General features: G+C 41.4%; 1 protein-coding gene across 9 annotated transcripts in view; it reads right to left on the minus strand.

Moving 5' to 3' along the window:
• nadkb (NAD kinase b) overlaps positions 1 to 18,701 on the minus strand; it is a 114,731-nt gene that overhangs the window by 26,067 nt on the left and 69,963 nt on the right. For 5 of the 9 annotated variants that reach the window (XM_059992130.1, XM_059992109.1, XM_059992120.1 and 2 more), the window contains 2 exons: positions 10,780 to 10,862; positions 3,756 to 5,484 (listed from right to left, as the gene is read on the minus strand). In XM_059992130.1, coding sequence (XP_059848113.1) covers positions 5,325 to 5,484; positions 10,780 to 10,862 — 243 coding nt within the window. In that variant the 3' untranslated portion in view covers positions 3,756 to 5,324. Of the gene's footprint in view, positions 1 to 3,755; positions 5,485 to 10,779; positions 10,863 to 18,701 lie in introns of those variants that run through there. The other 4 variants (XM_059992090.1, XM_059992101.1, XM_059992080.1 and 1 more) reach the window with 2 other exon arrangements.

Raw genomic sequence — 18,701 nt, forward strand, 5'->3', positions numbered from 1 at the left:
TGGGAAGCCTTTAAAAACAAACAGAAGGCAACGATAGAATACAAAAGTAAATTAGCCATTAATATTAAAGAGGATACCAAAACTTTCTTCAGAAACGTAAAGTTTAAAAGAGCAGCAAGAGTGGATATCGGACTGCTGGAAAAGGATGATGGAGAGGTGGTAATGTAGGACAAGGAAACGACAGATAAACTAAATATTTTGCATCAGTCTTCACTGTGGAAGACACTAGCAGTATCATGGAAGTTCCAGGTGTCAGGGGTCATGAAGTGTATTAACCTTACTAGAGGGAAGGTTCTTGGGGAAACTGAAAGGTAGATAACGTCACTTGGACCAGATGGTGTACACCCCAGGGTTCTGAAAGAGGTTGCTGGAGAGATTGTGGAGGCATTAGTAATGATCTTAAATAAACCACTAGATCGTGGAATGGTCTGGAAAATTGTAATTGTCACACCACTCTTCAAAAAGGGTAGAGGTAGAAGGAAGGAAACTATAGGGCAGTTAGTCTGACCTCAGTGGTTGGGAAGATGTTGGAGTTGATTATTAAGGATGAGATCTCAAGGTACTTGGAGACACATGAAAGAGTTGACTCTTTTCTAAATGGAGACAAGATACAAAAAAAGCACCAAAAGATGTGACATTAGCGTTTATTTCAAGAGGACTAGAATATAAAAACAAGGATGTAATGTTGAGACTTTATAAAGCACTGGTGAGGCCTCATTTGTAGTACTGAGGTTTTGGGCACCTTATCTCAGAAAAATTGTGCTGAAACTGGAGAGGGTTCAAAAGAGGTACTCAAAAATAATGGTTTGTCTCCTGAAGAGTGTTTGATGGCTCTTGGTGAGTATTCGCTTGAATTCAGAAGAATGAGGGGTGACCTCATTGAAACCTATTGAATGGTGAAAGGCCTTGACAGAGTGGGTGTTTCCTATGATGTGACAGTAAGACAAGCGGGGACAGCCTCTGAACAGAGATGAAGTGGAATTCATTGCCACAGGCATTTGTGGAAGCCAAGACCTCATGTATATTTAAGGCAGAGATTGATAGGTTCTTGATTGGTCGGGGATAGGGGAAGAAGGCAGGAAATTGGGGCTGAGAGGAAAATTGGATCAGCCATGATGAAATGCTGAATTGACTAAATCTGAAAGACAGCCTCATCTAAAAAAATGCTTGGGCTTCCAGAAGTAAAAAGGGTTAGAACTCATCTGCAATTCCAGGGGAAGGTGCCTGGAGTGGGGGTGGCCATTGCTAGTTATGGAAGAGTGGACCAGAGTGTCACAGAGGCCTGTCCCTTCATAATACTACACAAAGAAGATGTCTGTTGTAGCTGTCATCCTATAAGAGGCAGAAATTAAAGTATGATTTTTGAATCTGGAGTCCAGGTGGAAGTGCAAGATGAGAATGAGGAACTTTTTGTTCCGGGTGAGAGCAGTAGTGCAGGAAATGAGATACAGTGCAAGCTAGAGAGATTAGCAACCTATGCTAATGGAGAAAGCACAGTATTGTTAAAAAAAAAATTGAACACTGGTATTCAGAATTGTATGATTAAAGCAAGGGAAACTAGAATAGAGTGGACTCAAGGAAGATGGAGGGAAGTCAAGACAGGACAGTACAATACAGGAATAGGCCCTTCAGCCCACCATGTGAATCTAGACTAATCCCATTTGCCTGTACTTGGTCTATATCACTCCATTACCTGCCTGTTTGCTCATCTAAATGCCTCTTAAACATTGCCACTGTACTTGCCTCACAACCACCCATATAACAATTACAGCATGGAGAAAGGCCATCTCGGCCCTTCTAGTCCGTGCCGAATGCTTAATCTCACCTAATCCTACTGACCCGCACTCAGCCCATAACCTTCCATTCCTTTCCTGTCCATATACCTATCCAATTTTGCTTTAAATGATAATACCAAACCTGCCTCTACAACTTCTACTGGAAGCTCATTCCACACAGCTACCACTCTGAGGAAAGAAATTCCCCCTCATGTTACCTTAAACATTTGCCCCCCTACTCTCAATGGAAAAAGCCTATCCACATCAACTCTATCTGTCCCCCTCATAATTTTAAATACCTCTATCAAGTCTCCCCTCAACTTTCTATGCTCCAAAGAATAAAAACCTAACTTGTTCAAACTTTCCCTGTAACTTCAGTGCTGAAACTCAGGTAACATTCTAGTAAATCTTCTCTGTACTCTCTCTACTTTGTTGACATCTTTCCTATAATTCAGTGACCAGAACTGTACACAATACTCCAAATTCGGCCTTACCAATGCCTTGTACAATTTTAACATTACATCCCAACTCATACACTCAACGCTCTGATTTATAAAGGCCAGCATATCTTTCTTCACCACCCTATCCACATGAGATTCCACCTTCAGGGAACTATGCAGTATTACTCCTAGATCACTCTTTTCTTCTGCATTCTTCAATGCCCTACCATTTACCATCTATGTCCTATTTGGATTATTCCTACCAAAATGTAGCACCTCACACGTAACAGCATTAAACTCCATCTGCCATCGCTCAGCCCATTCTTCTAACTGGCATAGATCTCTGCAAACTTTGAAAACCTACTTCATTATCCACAATGCCACCTACTTTAGTATCATCTGCATACTTACTAATCCAATTCACCACCCCATCATCCAGATCATTAATGTATGAGACAAACAACACTGGACCCAGTACAGATCCCTGAGGCACACCACTAGTCACTGGCCTCCAACCTGACAAACAGTTATCCACCACTACTCTCTGGGCATCTCCCATCCAGCCACTGTTGAATCCATTTTACTACTTCAATATTAATACCTAACAATTGAACCTTCCGTGCGGAACCTTGTCAAAGGCCTTACTGAAGTCCATGTAGACAACATCCACTGCTTTACCCACGTACAAATCCATGTTGACTGTTCCTAATCGGACCCTGTCTATCCGATAATTATATATACCATCTCTAAGTATATTTTCCATTAATTTACCCACCACTGATGTCAAACTGACAGGCTCATAATTGCTAGGTTTACCCTTTGTGCAAGAAGCTTTTTTCACACATCTTTAAACTTTAAACAACATGAAGTGATTCAGTGTTTGAGGGCATTCGTGAACAAGTATAGATTAGAAAGAATTTTGGTTGAGGAGCAAAGTATATTCCCAATGGCCAGGGCTATTGATCTCAAGCTGCCAAAACCAGAGATATTGGAATCTGGAGCAGCAAAACAAGATGCTGGAGGAACATCTGTTGGGGTTGGGTGAGAGGATAGGGAGTCATTGTTTCTGGTGAAGATTTTTCAGTATCTCGCTCTGAAACCTCGGCTGTCCGTTTCCTCCACAGATGTGCCTGACACACTGAGTTCTCCAGCATCAAGTATGAGGGCCCCAGATGCAGGGTATGAGGGTCGAATGAATGTTGGAAGTGAGCAGACAGAAATGCTGTGGAACTTCAATTCCCACATCCCATTTAGTGCTGGTGCCTTTCAACCAAATGCCAGCATGATTTTAAAGTTACATCAACTACATTATAACACTCAAAATGCTGAAGGAACTCAACAGGTCAGGCAACATCTATGAAAATGACTAAACAATTGTTATTCAGCAGTAAGGTCTCAGCTGAACTGTAGATTGTTTATTCATTTCCATCACTGCTACCTGACCTGTTGAGATTCTCCAGATTTCCAGCATCTGCAGTCTCTTGTGTTTATCAAATACACTGCACTCCTGTTAATTTAACCAAGCAAAAGAACAGCGTGATTTAAGATTTAAAATAGTTTATTGGAAAATCTTTGGTAATTTTGTATAATATTCCATATAAACTGTAAATGTACACTGTTTTAATGTTATGGGTGTATCTGCACCAAGTTCAATATCTATCTGTGCATTCATCCATTATGAAAATGTAGATATTTTTGAATTTGGTTCTCTTTGACATATCTGAAAGTTAAATTGGGAACACTAATGTCAATTACAGCTGGAAATCATTTTAGTTAGACCTCCTTAAGTTAAAGGGTGCAAACAGTGAATTTTGATCATCACTCAGAATGCTGTGTTTGCCAGCTATAGGGCATTTAGCACTGTAGCCCCAATGCATAGCTCTTCCTTGCCCTCGTCCATGCTCTCAGAACAATGTTCACCCACAAATTGGATCCAGGACTGATGAATTACATTGCAGACATGCACAATGGAAACTAAACCAGGTGAAATCTCTGTTAGGGCAAAAGCCACATAGGCTTGTGAAGATATCTGTATCCCATCAGACTGGGCAGGAATGAAGTTTGAATTCCACAGGAAAGGTTGGTTTGCTGATATTGCAGCCTGAACTCATCTGCACTTAAAAGTTAATACATTCAATTGCCCCGCATTTAAGAAAATAAGCCAAGAAATACAGGCTGCCGATTTCACAACAAGTCTCACTTGACTAAGTTGCAAACTAATGATAGGCCTCAACCCCATTTTGAAATAGTGTCTTTCCTAGACATTATTTTCTGTTTTTACCAAAGCGACAGTGCTTTATTCCATTTATAAACTGCAAGTTACAGTGATAAAGGGGACATGAGCTCAGTTACACCTCTCCATCCAAAGTGGCAAATTTGAACATCCAAATCAGGTTCCTTCTTCAGCTGTCATCTCTGTGGTAAATAGAGAAATCAATCCGAAAGATCCCATGAACAGCAACAATGGTGAATCTGCTGCAATCATGGTCAATAGGGAAGCAAATGTTGGTTGGACAATGGAGAAAGATCTGTAATTCAAAGTAACAAATTTTTATGCCCACAAGAGAGAACATGGGACCTTTGCTTACCAACACATCCAAAACGATGGTCTGACTCTGCAGCACTTCCTCAGCAATGGGACTGGATTATCTTCAGGTCTCTGGAGTGATACTCCACTCCATTCTTCTGTCTTGGGTGAAACTGTCATGTTCCATTTTTAACATTACATCTGCAGCAAGGATGCATTCCATAAAATCTGCTAACTTACTTATAAAGGCACCTTCAAAAAAGGCAAAAAAGCAATAACATCCAAATTCCAGTCCCGCGTGAAGGGAGCTGATGCATTTTCACCATTCTTCCTGGTTTTCTGGCTCCAGGCATTTTCTTTCATTTAGGGTGACTAAGGTGCAAGGAATTGGGCATGAAAGGGGGCTTCTAGAGAAAGGAAGACAAAATAATTGTTGCTGATCAAATATTACTCTGCCTGGCAGTCTTCCAATCGATGTGAATGGGATGCATACCCTTTCAGCCTAACTCAAAGTGATTTGAGTTTATTTTTAAGGGAAATAGCAAGGAAAGGATATATGGAAAAATGAATGTGCACCTTGGACTAACATTCAGTGTCTGAAGAATCCGTGATTTCTTCAAAGCGCGACTGCTTTTTGCGGACATTCCAGTGTAGGCATTCGGCAAGGCTATCAAACCAGTCGTACACAAGGTCATGACAGCAGATGGATGGCACTGGGTAGCAGGATGTTGTTACTGTAATACTAAAATGGAAAACGTATGTTAACTCTAGCCTATTCCCTCTGATCTTGCACTCACTGCTTCAAAATAGCACCATACAATATTTCATCTTCCAGACTGCTGGATCTAATTCGTGTGCCGTGTCATATGACATGGACAGTCATGGTGTTTCCATGACTGTTCTTGGCAAATTTTTCTATGGAAGTGGTTCACCACAGCCACCTTCTGGGCAGTGTGCTTACAAGACAGCTGACCCCAGCCATTATCAATACTCTTAAGAGACCCATTAATGGTCGCATACCAAGACTTGATGTACACTAGCTGCACATACGACCATCCACCACCTGCTCCCATGGCTTTATGTGACCCCGATCAGGGGGCTAAGCAGGGTGACATGCAGACTAGCAGAAGGACATCTCCACCCACCACCCAAGTTCTAATACAGCAAGGGAACAACTGTTTAATTCTAGTTTCCCAACATCAAAGAGGGCATGGAAGCTATGCAGGAGAGGATCATGAGGACGTCGCTCGGATTAGAGGGTATATACTATGAGAAATTGAATAAAGTAGGTTTATTCTGGAGCAGCAGGAGCGCTGTTGAATATTTATAAGATTACAAAGGGGATAGATTGTGCACACAAGTAGTATCTCTTAACCAGGGTCAAAACTAATACTAGAGGGCATGCATTTAAGGTGAGAAGGGTAAAGTTCAAAGGAAATATATGCGACAAGTTTTGTTTTTACAGTTAGTGGTGTCAGAGGAAGTAGAGGCAAATACATTAAGAGACTCTAAGATTACACAGAAAATGAAGAAATAAATAGATTTACAGAAGAGGTTTACCAGATGCTGCCTGGTTTAGTTGCCTTGAACTATAAAGAATTGGACTAACTAATAAAAGGCACAGCTAAGGAAGACAACAAGACACATTTCCCCTATCATTGAGTTAATTTTGCAGCTCTATAAAACTCAGATCACACTCGGAATACTGTGTTCAGTTCTGGTCACCTCATTATAAAAGAGCATTGGAGGGTGCAGAGGAGATTTACCAACACACTGTCTGTATTAGAGAGCATGCCTTATGAGGATAGGTTGAGAAAGCCAGGCCTTTTCACTTTTAGTGGAGGATGATGAGAGGTGACTTGATCAAAGCCATTTTCCCCCCAGGAGAGTAATGGTTAATACAAGGTGGCATAATTTCACGGTGATTGGAGGAAATTATAGGGGGGATCTAAGAGGTAGAACCTTTTATTTCTAGACAGAAAGTGCTATGGAACACACTGCCAGTGTGGTGATAAAAGCAGATACATTAGGAACATTTAAGAGATTCCTTGAAAAATGGAGGGCTATAAGGAGGGAAGGGTTAGATTGCCCTTAGTTTAAAAAGGTCAGCACGAAACAGTGTGCTGTACTGTTCTATGTTCTAACCAAGGTAAATAAAACCAGAAGACATAGATTTAGGATAATGGAAAAGAGATTTAGAGGGGGTCTGTTTTTCACCCAGAGAGTGGCAAACTTTGAAAAAGTATTTAGAACCTGCACTTGAATTGACTGCATGTGGAAGACAGGATTACTATGGATGGGTGCCCGCTACTTAGCATAGAGATGCTGAGACAAATGGACTGTTTCCATACTGTATGACTCTTTAAAATGTATAGTGTCATCTCACAACAGCAAATTGTTTTGTTCATCGTGGATGTTGTTCAGATGGTTGCAAACTCAATCAGTTCCATCACAGGCACTAACCTCCCCAGTATTAAGGACATCTTCAAATGGTGTTAGCCCAGAAAGGCAGCTACCACCACAAAGGACATACTACCATCAGGGAAGAAGTAGAGGACCCTGAAGATACACACTCAGTGATTTAGAAAAAGCTTCTTTCCCTCTGCCAACAAATATTTGAACGGACAAAGAAACATTCTTTGAACACTACCTCACTAATTTTGCTCTCTTTTTGCACTTTTACTTATATATAAAATAGACATTTTATAATATAGTATATATGATTGCAATTTGTAGGTTTTTTTGTGTATTGCATACCACAGAACAACACTGGATTTCACGAGATATGTCAGTGACATTAAACCAGATTTGAATCAGCTCTGTGAAGAAGAGTTACCTGTGGTCACCTACCTACAGGAAAGATATCAGTAAGATTGAAAGAGTGCAGGGAAGGTTTACAAAGATGTCACTGAGACATGAACACATGAATGAAAGGAAAAGGTTGAATAGTTCAGAACTTTAGTCCCTGGAGTGAGGAGAATGAGGGAGGATTTGATAGGATGGGGTGAATACCTGTGAGCTTTTTCCTCTCAGGTTGGATGAGACTAGAACTCAAGGTCACAGATTTAGACTGAAAGTTTAAATATTTAAGAAGAATGTAAGATTTTCCTTAAATATTCTTAACAGAGGATGGGAACGAGCTGCCAGCAGAAGGGTGGATTTGATTGAAACACTTACAGTGCCTTTAAAAATCTGCCTAGAGGGCAGCACTGTGTGGATCATGTTTTTTGATTTCTCTAGTGCTTTCAATACCATATAGACCTTATTGTTGTGGGAAAAACTCCGTTCAATGCAGTCTGGCACTTCCATTATCCACCGGATATGGACTACCTGACTGGAACATCACATTACGTGCCGCTTCAGAGCTGTGTGTCAGACATGGTTAAAAGCAGCACTACGGCAGGACTCTGTACTGGCTCCCTTCCTGTTTACCCTGTATACCTCAGACTTTAGATACAACACTGAGTCATGTCATCTTCAGAAATTCTCTGATGACTCACCAATAATTGGATGTATAAAGGGAAGATGAAAACAGGGCCCTGGTGGAGGACGTTGTCAAATGGTGCAAGCTGAATCATCTGCAGCTCAACATTAGGAGGACAATTAGTAGGAGATTGTGATGGACTTTAGGAAGACTAATCCTGAATTGCTCCCTGAAATTGATGGTCAGGATGTGGTTGTGGTGAGGAACTACAAGTACCTGGGGGTGCACTTGGATGACAGAGTGCAGCACCAAAACAGAGGCTGTGTACATGAAGGGCCAGAGTTGCCTCTACTTCCAGAGGAGACCGAGGTTCTATGGAGTATGCAGGCCTCTCCTTTATATGTTCTACAGTCTGTTGTCACCAGTACAATCTTCTATGAAGTGGTGTGCTGGAACAATGGCATCAACACAGGCGACACTAACAGGCTCAATAAACTGATAGAAAGGCTGGCTCTGTTATAAGAGTCAAACTGGACACATGAGAGGCTATGGTAGAAGAAAGGACCCTATGAAAAATCCATTTCATTTCTTCTACCAAATTGCATGACCATGTTTCTTACCCTCTGCATGCCACCTTGGCTCACCAAAGGAGCACTTTTAGTAATAGACAACTGCACTGCTCCAAAGAGCACTATATGAGATCATTCTTACAGTTGGCCTCTATAATGAGTCAACCTTTAGCCGGGGAAGTGATGAACCTCTGTTAGACTGGTTGAGGTAACTTTTTTTGTTCTTTCTACTTCTCTTCTAATATTTATATCTGTACTTGTGATGCTACTGTGACACTAATTTCCTTTGGGGTCAATAAAGTATCTATTCACCCCCCCTTGTAAATTTTCATGTTTTAGTGTTTTACAACATTGAATCACAGTGGATTTAATTTGGCTTTTTCGACACTGATCAATGGAAAAAGACACTTTCATGTCAAAGTGAGAGCAGATCTCTACAAAGTGATCTAAATTAATTAAAATAAAACAAAAAATAATTGATGGCATAAGTATTCACTGCTTCAAGTCAGTATTCAGTCGTTGCACCTGCAGCAGCAATTACAAACTCGAGTCTGTGTGGATAGGTCTCCATCAGCTTTGCACATATAGACCCTGCAATTTTTCCCCATTCTTCTTTACAAAAATGTTCAAGCTCAGTCAGATTGCATGGGGAATGTGAGTGAACAGCCCTTTTCAAGTCCTGCCACAAATTCTCAATGGGATTGAGGTCTGGACTCTGACTTGGTGACTTCAGGGTTAACTTTGTTTTTAAGCTTTTCCTGAGTAGCTTTGACTTTTGCCTTGCTTCAGAACAAATCTTCTCCCAAGTCACAGTTCTCTTGCAGACTAGATCAGATTTTCCTCCAGGATTTCTGTATTTTTCTGGATTCATTTCACCCTCTATCTTCACAAGCCTGCTCCATTGAAGCATCCCCACAACATGATGCACCCACCACCACGTTTCACGGCAGGGATAGTGTGTTTCTGATGATGAGCAGCATTTGGCCAAAAAGCTCAATTTTGGTTCCATCAGACCATAGAACTTTATTCCAGCTAACGTCACAGTCTCCCACATGCCTTCTGACTAACTTTAGCCAAGATTTCATGTGAGTTTTTGTTCCAACAGTATCTTTTGCTTTTCCCCTCTCTAATAAACCTGCAATGGGTGAAGCACCCGGGCAACAGTTGTATGCGCAATCCCTCCCATCTCAACCACTGAAGCTTATAACTCCTTGAATTTTCATAGGTCCCCTTTTTGCACAGTCACTCAGTTTTTGAGGACAATCTGCTCCAGGCAGATTTACAGCTATGCCATATTCTTTCCATTTCTTGATGGTTGACTTAAATGTGCTCCAAGGGATATTCAGTGAAATTTTTGTGTATCCATCTCCTAACTTGTGCTTTTCAAGAATCTTTTCGCAGAGTTGTTTGGAGTGTTCTTTTGTCTTCGTGGTGTAATTTTTGCCAGGATACTGAGTCACCAACAGATGGATCTTCCAGATACACGTGTATACTTACTGCAATCAACTGAAACACCTTGACTGCACACTGGAATCTCCATTTAACTAATTATGTTACTTCTAAAACCAATTGGCTGCACCAATGAAAACTTACGCAATTATTTTGTGCTTTATATTTGTAATTAATTGAGATCACTTTGTAGATATCTATTTTCACTTTGACACAAAAGACTTGTTTTTCTGTTGATCAGTGTCATAAAAGCCAAATTAAATCCTCTGCAATTCAATGTTCCAAACATTAAAAAATGAAAACTTCCCGGGGGGTGGGTGGTGAATACTTTTTATAGGCACTGTAAGAGAAGTTTGTGTAAATACATGGATAGGAGGGTTATAGAGGGCTCAGTCCAGATGCAAGTCAATGGGACTATGCATAATAACATTTGCCATGGACTAGATGAGCAGCAGGGATTGTTTTGATTTTATAGCATTCTTTGACTCTATGGCTTTAGACTCTTACCCCCACCCCTCCCCACCGGTGATAATCTCCAGTCTACTGCAGCATAAAGAACATAAAGGGGTCAGAGGTAGAGGAGTGAGATACTTGCCTATCAGTGTGTTGTATTTCCTGTCTCCGCCTTCCATCAAATGACACCCACGCCACATTCCTGGTGTCAGGTGACAACATTATCTGCAGAAAGCAAATACAGACCAACTGTAAGCTCACAGTGCTCATTAGAGTGTCTACACACAATTATTTTACAGAGCTTTATGATTATCATTTTTGGAAATGGTATTATTGCACTGAGTTAATGATAATTTCAGAACTGCTCAAGTGCCCAAAGACAGTGAAACAATGGAAAAGGTCTCCAACTTTATGTTGATATTTAACAACTTTATGTTGTTAGGAGTGAACATCGCAGAGGAGCTCTCTTGAACCATCAACACCTCCTTGTTAGTAGAATCAGAATCAGGTTTATTATCACCCACATATGTCATGAAATTTGTTAACTTCACAGCAGCAATACAATTTGTCCAAGTCCTACTGTAACCTCATTGCTTCACCAGCTCTTACCCCTCCACCTATCATCAAATCATCTGCAAACTTTGCCACAAAGCCACCAATTCTATTATCTAAATCACTAACAAACAATGTGAAAAGTAGCAGTCCCAATATTGACCCCTAAGGAACACTACTAGTCACTGGCAGCCAACCTGAAAATATCTCCTTTATTCCCACTTGCTGCCTCCAGCAGGCCAGCCATTCCGCTACCCATGCCAGTATATTTCCAGTAATGCCATAGGATTTTATCTTGTTAAGCAGCCTCACGTGTGGAACCTCATCAAATGACTTCCAAAAATCCACGTAAATGACATCCACTGCCTCTCCTTTGTCCACCCTGTTCTAACAGATTTGTCAGGGAAGGTTTTTGTTTACAGAAACCATTCGAAAATGACTTATTTTACCATTTTCCTCCAAGTATCCCGAAACCACACCCTCAATTAAAAACTCCAACACTTTCCCAACCACTGAGTTTAGGCTAACTGGCCTATAATTTCCTTTCTTTCGCCTTCCTCTCTTCTTAAAGAGTGGAGTGATGTTTGCAATCTTCCAGTCCTTTGGAACCATGCCAGAATCAAGTGATTCTTGAAAAATCATGACCAATGCACCTGCTATCTCTTCAGCAACCTCTCTCAGGACTCTGGTCCAAGTGACTTATCCACCTCGACCTTCCAGTTTGCCTGGCAATTTTTCCTTTGTAATAGCAATGGCACTCACTCCTGCTCCCTGACACTCACAGACCTCTGGCACACTGCTAGTATTTTCTACAATGAAGACTAATGCAAAGCACTTATGAAGTTCATCTGCCATTTCTTTTTCCCCCATTACTACCTCACCAGCGTTATTTTCCTATTTTCCGGTGGTCCAATATCAATTCTCATAATCCAGAGGCACTATGGACAATCTCTAAGGAATTTGCAATATTTTTAATGGGTTTAAATGGTACAGCTACTTTCCTTTCATTTCAGAGCTCTATTTGTTTTAATATTTCAGTTTTAATTCCTAATGCTGTTATATTTAATCATTGTATTTTATAACATGGACAAGTACAGTACTTGAATGGTGCAGCAACTGTTCCTTTTAACTTTAGAGTTGTTTGTTTTTAATTCAATTGTAGCTTAGATGTCATTCTTAATAACGCAGATTTTTTTAAAAGGTAGTCATTGTGCTTTCAGTAATTGAATTGCCAGTATGCTGTTTTGCACTAAATGCAAACTCACTGTCCTCAGCAAAGACAATAAAGCTCGATCTCACACGTTTCACTCTGATTGTTGTCTCTCCTCTTCTGCAGCCAATGACACACATTGGTTAGAGAGAGCCCTGTTATATCTTACCAAGCAGCCACTCTTCATGTCCATACAGTAACTACTGGTGTTGTCAAAACCAAATTACTCATGCCCTGTGAATCCCAGCAAATGCAGTTCATAGCACGGTGATTGTGAGTGAAAAGGTGAATACTTTGTTACCCAAAGACACCAAGCACAACTGTCACATCACCTGCCAAGACCATCATCTCCACAGAGGCATCAAATCAAATGTTTAGGTTTGAGCACATAATCCAGATATACAGTTCTGTGCACTGCTGACTGAGATTCACTTGCACACGTACATTGAAACATATAGTGAAGTGTGTTGTTTGGATTAACAACCAAAACAGCTAAGGATGTACTGGGACAGCTTTCAAGTAGGGTAGTGGTTAGTACAACACTATTACAGTTCTGGGCATTCCAAATTTCAAAGTTCAATTATAGCACTATGTAAGGAGTTTGTATGTTCTCCCTATGATCACACAGGCCTCTTCAAGGTGGTCTGGTTTCCTCCCACAGTCCAAAGACGTAATGGTTAATTGGTCACTGTAAATTGTCCTCTGATTAAGCTAGTGTTAAATATGTGGGTTTTTGGGTGAAGGGCCTGTTCTGCTAAATAAAATAAATTTAAAATCAGAGGTGCAAAGGGAATTTGGGAGTCCTCATACAGGATCCCCTAAAAAGTTAACTCATAGGTTGAGTTGGTGGCAGGGAAGGCAAATGCAATGTCGACATTCATTTCAAGAGGATGAGAATACAAATGCAAGGATTTAATACTGAGGCTGTATAAGGCCATTGGTCAGACCACATTGCCAAGTATCATGAGCAATTTTGGACCCGTTATCTTGGAAAAGATGCGTTGTCATTGCAGAGAGTCCAGAGGAGCTTCACGAGAATGATTCCAGGACTGAAAGGGTTAACATATGAGAGCATTTGATGGCTCTGGATCTGTACTTGCTGGAGTTTAAAAGAATGAAGTGGATCTCACTGAAACCTATCGAATTTTGAAAGGACTAGTTAGAATGGATACAGAGAGAATGTTTCCTATAGTGGACATAGGAGCAAAGGGCATAGCCTCAAAATAGAAGGGCATCCACTTAGAACAGAGATAAGGAGGAATTTCTTTGCCAGAGGGTGGTGATCTGTGGAGTTCATTGCCACTGACAGTTGTGAAGGCCAAGTCATTGGGTATTTTTAAAGCGGAGGTTGACAGGTTCTTGAGTAGTCGGTATCAAAGGTTACAGGGAGAAGACAGAATACTGAGGTTGAGAGAGATAATAAATCAGCCTTGATAGTATGCCAGAGCAGATTCAATGGGCCAAATGGCCTGGTTCTGCTCCTGTGTGGTGTGCTCTGAATAATGAACTAAGTGTAGCCACACATTCCACGCCATCAGATGGATTGCTGATTTATTATAGGTGCTCTTTTGCGAGGGATATTAATTGAGATTTTTAATCTATTCTCACAGAAACATGCCTGTAAACTAGTGTGCAAGATCTTCATGATGACTATGGAACTATCACGAGGCCGCGCCCACTGAAGTTTCTGCCTCTGCAACCACCCCTGGCAATATATTCCAAGCACGCATCACACTCTGTAAAAAAAAAACTGGCTCTCACATTTCTTTTGAAATCAATCCTCTCACCTTAAACGCATATATTGGCAATACACAAAATGCTGGAGGAACTCAGCAGGCCAGGCAGCATCTATGGAAAAATACATCGATGTTTCAGGCCTTCATCAGGACTGGAGAGAAAAAGTAAGATGGTGGGGGGAGGGGAGGAAGAAACACAAGGTGAGAAGTGAAACGGGGAGCGGGGTGAGAAGGGCCAGGTGAAGTAAAGAGCTGGGAAGTTGATAGGTGAAAGAGTTACAGGGCCAGAGAGGGTGAATCTGATCGGCTAGGACCAAAGGCCATAGAAGAAATGGGGGAGGAGCACCAGAGAGAAGTGGTGGGCAGGTAAGGTGGTAAAGGAAAAATGGGAATGGGGAATAGTGAAGGCCCAGGAAGGGTACGTGGTTGTGGTAGCAGGTCTGGCTAAACGTAGTCAGAATCAGGGCAGCAGAGATCACAGAGAGGGAGCAGTAAGGGGGGGTTTCACTGAACTCCAGTCAAAAAGAAGATTTAAACTTCTTCAGGGGAGGCATCCCTGGAACTGACTTCACAGTGTTATAGTCCAACCACAAACAAGAGGAAAACCTGCACATGCTGGAAATTCAAGCAACAAACACAATGCTGGAGGAACTCATTAGGCCAGGCAGCATTTACAGTATAGTCAACGTTTCGGACTGAGACCCTTCATCAGGACTAGAGAAAAGAAGATGAGACAGGATAAGGTGGAAGAGGGGAGAAAGAAACACAAGATGATAGGTGAAACTGGGAGGGGGAGGAGTTAAGTGAAGAGCTGGGAAGTTGTTTGGTGAAACAGATACAGGGCTGGAGAAGAGGGAATCTGATAGAAGACCAAAGGCCCCTTTCTGGGCCTTTTCTTCCCATTTTTCCTCTCTCACCTCATTTCCTTTCCTGCCCATCACCGCCCTCTGGTGCACCTCCACCTTTTCTTTCTTCCATGGCCTTTGGTACTCCCCTATAAAACTCCCCTTTTTCCAGCCCTCTACCTCTTTCACCAACTTCCTTCACTTCACCCCTACACCGCATCCTGGTTTCACCTATCACCTTGTGTTTCTTCCTCTCCTCCCCTCAACTTCTTACCCTGTCTCCTTATCATTTTTTTTTCTTCCAGTCCTGATGAAGAGTCTCGGCCCAAAACATCAGCTATACTCTTTTCTATGGATGCTGCCTGGCCTGCTGTTCCTTCAGCATTTTGTGCGCTTTGCTTGGAGTTCTAGAGTCTGCAGATTTTCTCATTTTTGATTGCTGTCATTTATTAGACGTTTCAACCCTTGGAAAAATTACTGTCTGCCTGCTCTACCTGTACCTCTTAAAAACCTTTATTAGATCTCCCCTCAGCCTTCAGCACTCCAGAGAAAACAACCCAAGTTTGTCTAACCTTTCATTCTCCAAAGCCTCGACATCCTTCCTATAATGGGGACACAAGAACTATATGTAATACCCCAGATGCAGCCTAACTTGAGTTTTACAAAGCTGCAAAATAGGGACTGCTGTGGTCAAGAGGCAGTTCACTGCCACCTTAAAGTCAATTAGAAATGGACTTAAATGGAAACACAAGGGGCCTGAAGATACTGGGATCTAAAGCAATATAAATACAAGCTGCTGAAGGAACTCAACACATCAAGAAGCTTCTGTGCAGGCAATGGGATAGTCAGCATTTCAGGTCAAAATGCTATATCAGGATTGAGACAAATGCTTGCTCAACCTGTAAAGCCCACGCCCCTTGAATGAATACAGAAACCAAAAACCACCAAGCAGAATATACTCAGTGACACCACTGGCACATCATTACAGGGGAGAGGTGACAAACCATTTTGAGAGCATACAGTGGCATGCAAAAGTTTGGGCACCCCTGGTCAAAATTTGTTACTGTTAAGTGAGTAGAAGATGAACTGATCTCCAAAAGTCATAAATTTAAAGATGAAACATTCTTTTCAACATTTTAAGCAAGATCAGTGTATTATTTTTGTTTTGTACAATTTTAGAGTGAAAACCATGGAAAGGTTTGGGCAGCTCAAGAGATCTGAGCTCTCCGATAACTTTTACCAAGGCCTCAGACCTTAATTAGCTTGTCAGGACTTTGGATTTTTCACAGTCATCATTGGGAAAGGCCAGGTGATGCAGATTTCAAAGCTTTATAAATAGCCTGACTTCTCAAACCTTTTCCCAACAATCAGCAATCATGAGCTCCTCTAAGCAGCTGCACAGCACTCTGAAAATTGAAATAAATGATGCCCACAAAGCAGGAGAAGGCTGTAAGAAGATAGCAAAGCATTTTCAGGTAGCCATTTCCTCAGTTCGTAATGTAATTAAGGAAAGGCAGTTAACAGGAATGGTGGAGGTCAAGTTGAGGTCTGGAAGACCAAGAAAACTGCTCACAGAATTGCAGGAAAGGCAAATCAATGCCCCCGTTTGATTGCAAAAGACTTCAGGAAGATTTAGCAGACTCTGGAGTGGTGGGGCACTGTTCTACCCGTGCAGTGACACCTGCACAAATATGACCTTCATGGAACAGATATCAGAAGAAAACCTCTACTGCATCCTCACCACAAAATTCAGTGTCAGAAGTTTGCAAAGGAACATCTAAACAAGCCTGATGCATTTTGGAAACAAGTCCTGTGGACTGATGAAGTTAAAATGGAACTTTTTGGCCCTAATGAGCAAAGGTATGTTTGGAGAAAAAAGATGCAGAATTTCATGAAAAGAACACCTTTCCAACTGTTAAGCACGGGGGTAGATCGATCATGCTTTAGGCTTGTGTTGTAGCCAGTGGCACAGGGAACATTTCACTGGAAGAGGGAAAAATGAATTCAATTAAATACCAGCAAATTCTGGAAACAAATATCACACCCTCTGTAAAAAAGCTGAAGATGAAAAGAGGATGGCTTCTACAACAGGATTATGATCATAAACACACCTCAAAATCCATAATGTACTACCTCAAGAGGTACAAGCTGAAGGTTTTGCCATTGCCCTCATAGTCCCCCGACCTAAACATCATCAAAAATCTGTGGATAGACCTCAAAAGAGCAAGACGGCCTAAGAATCTCACAGAACTAGAAACCTTCTGCAAGCAAGAATGGGTGAAAATCCCCCAAACAAGAATTGAAAGAGTCTTAGCTGACTACAGAAAGCATTTACAAGCTGTGATACTTGCCAAAAAGGGTCTTATTAAGTACTGACCATGCGGGGTGCCCAAACTTTTGCTTCGGGCCCTTTTCCTTTTTTGTTATTTTGAAAAAGATACCTGGGGATACGAATGGACAATAAACTGGACTGGTCAAAGAACACTGAGGCTGTCTACAAGAAGGGTCAGAACTGTCTCTACTTCCTAAGGAGACTGAGGTCCTTTAACACCTGCCGGATAATGCTGAGGATGTTCTACAAGGCTATGGTGGCCAGTGCTATCATGTTTGCTGTTGTGTGCTGGGGCAGCAGGCTGAGGGGAGCAGACACCAACAGAATCAACAAACTCATTCGTGAGGCCAGTGATGTCGTGGGGGGTGGAACTGGACTCTCTGACTGTGGAGTCTGAAAAGAGGATGCTGTCCAAGTTGCATGCCATCTTGGACAATGACTCCCATCCACTCCATAATGTACTGGTTGGGCACAGGTGTACATTCAGCCAGAGACTCATTCCACCGAGATGTAACACTGAGCGTCATAGGAAGTCATTCCTACCTGTGGCCATCAAACTTTACGACTCCTCCCTCGGAGTGTCAGACACCCTGAGCCAATAGGCTGGTCCTGGACTTATTGCCACTTGGCATGATTAACTTATTATTATTTAATTATTTATGGTTTTATATTGCTATATTTCTTCACTATTCTTAGTTGGTGCGGCTATAACGAAACCCAATTTCCCTCGGGATCAATAAAGTATGTCTGTCTGTCTGATAGAAATAAAAAGGTAATCTTACTTAAATTATTAAAGAAATGCGTCATCTTTAACTTTATGCCTTTTGGAAATCAGGTCATCTTTTACTCGCTTAGCTATTCACAGTGACAGAAATTTTGACCAGGGTTTCCCAAACTTTTGCAAGCCACTGTATGCCTAAATTGCCAATCTAAAAAGTTCTCTTGCCTGCTATGGTAATTTTGAGCAGTTACTCACATTGATTAATGAATTAGTAACAATAATTATGGACTTTCTTTAAGGAAAAAGTTTGAGTCCTGTTGCTTACTTGCATGTCTGTCAGTGAATTACGAACTCCCTGACAGGAAAGAGGTAGTAAGGCTGGGCTTCTAGTTATTCAATCCAATGTCTATAAGCGCAGGCTCTCCCCAGGGCTGTGTTCTTTCACCCTTCCTGTTCTCACTTTATACAAATGACTGTAGCTCCACAGACAAATCTATTAAAATTTTCAGGTTCGCAGAAGATACAACAGTAGTTCATCTCAAACCTATAACGATGTGATTTGCTATCTAAGAGAGGTAGACCATTTTGCAGCATGGTGTGCTTGTAACAACGGAATTTAATACTATCAAGACAGTGGAAATGAGGACCGACTTCCACCAACAACCCCC

The sequence above is a fragment of the Hypanus sabinus genome, chromosome 2, assembly GCF_030144855.1.
Source record: "Hypanus sabinus isolate sHypSab1 chromosome 2, sHypSab1.hap1, whole genome shotgun sequence".
Lineage (NCBI taxonomy): Eukaryota > Metazoa > Chordata > Chondrichthyes > Myliobatiformes > Dasyatidae > Hypanus > Hypanus sabinus.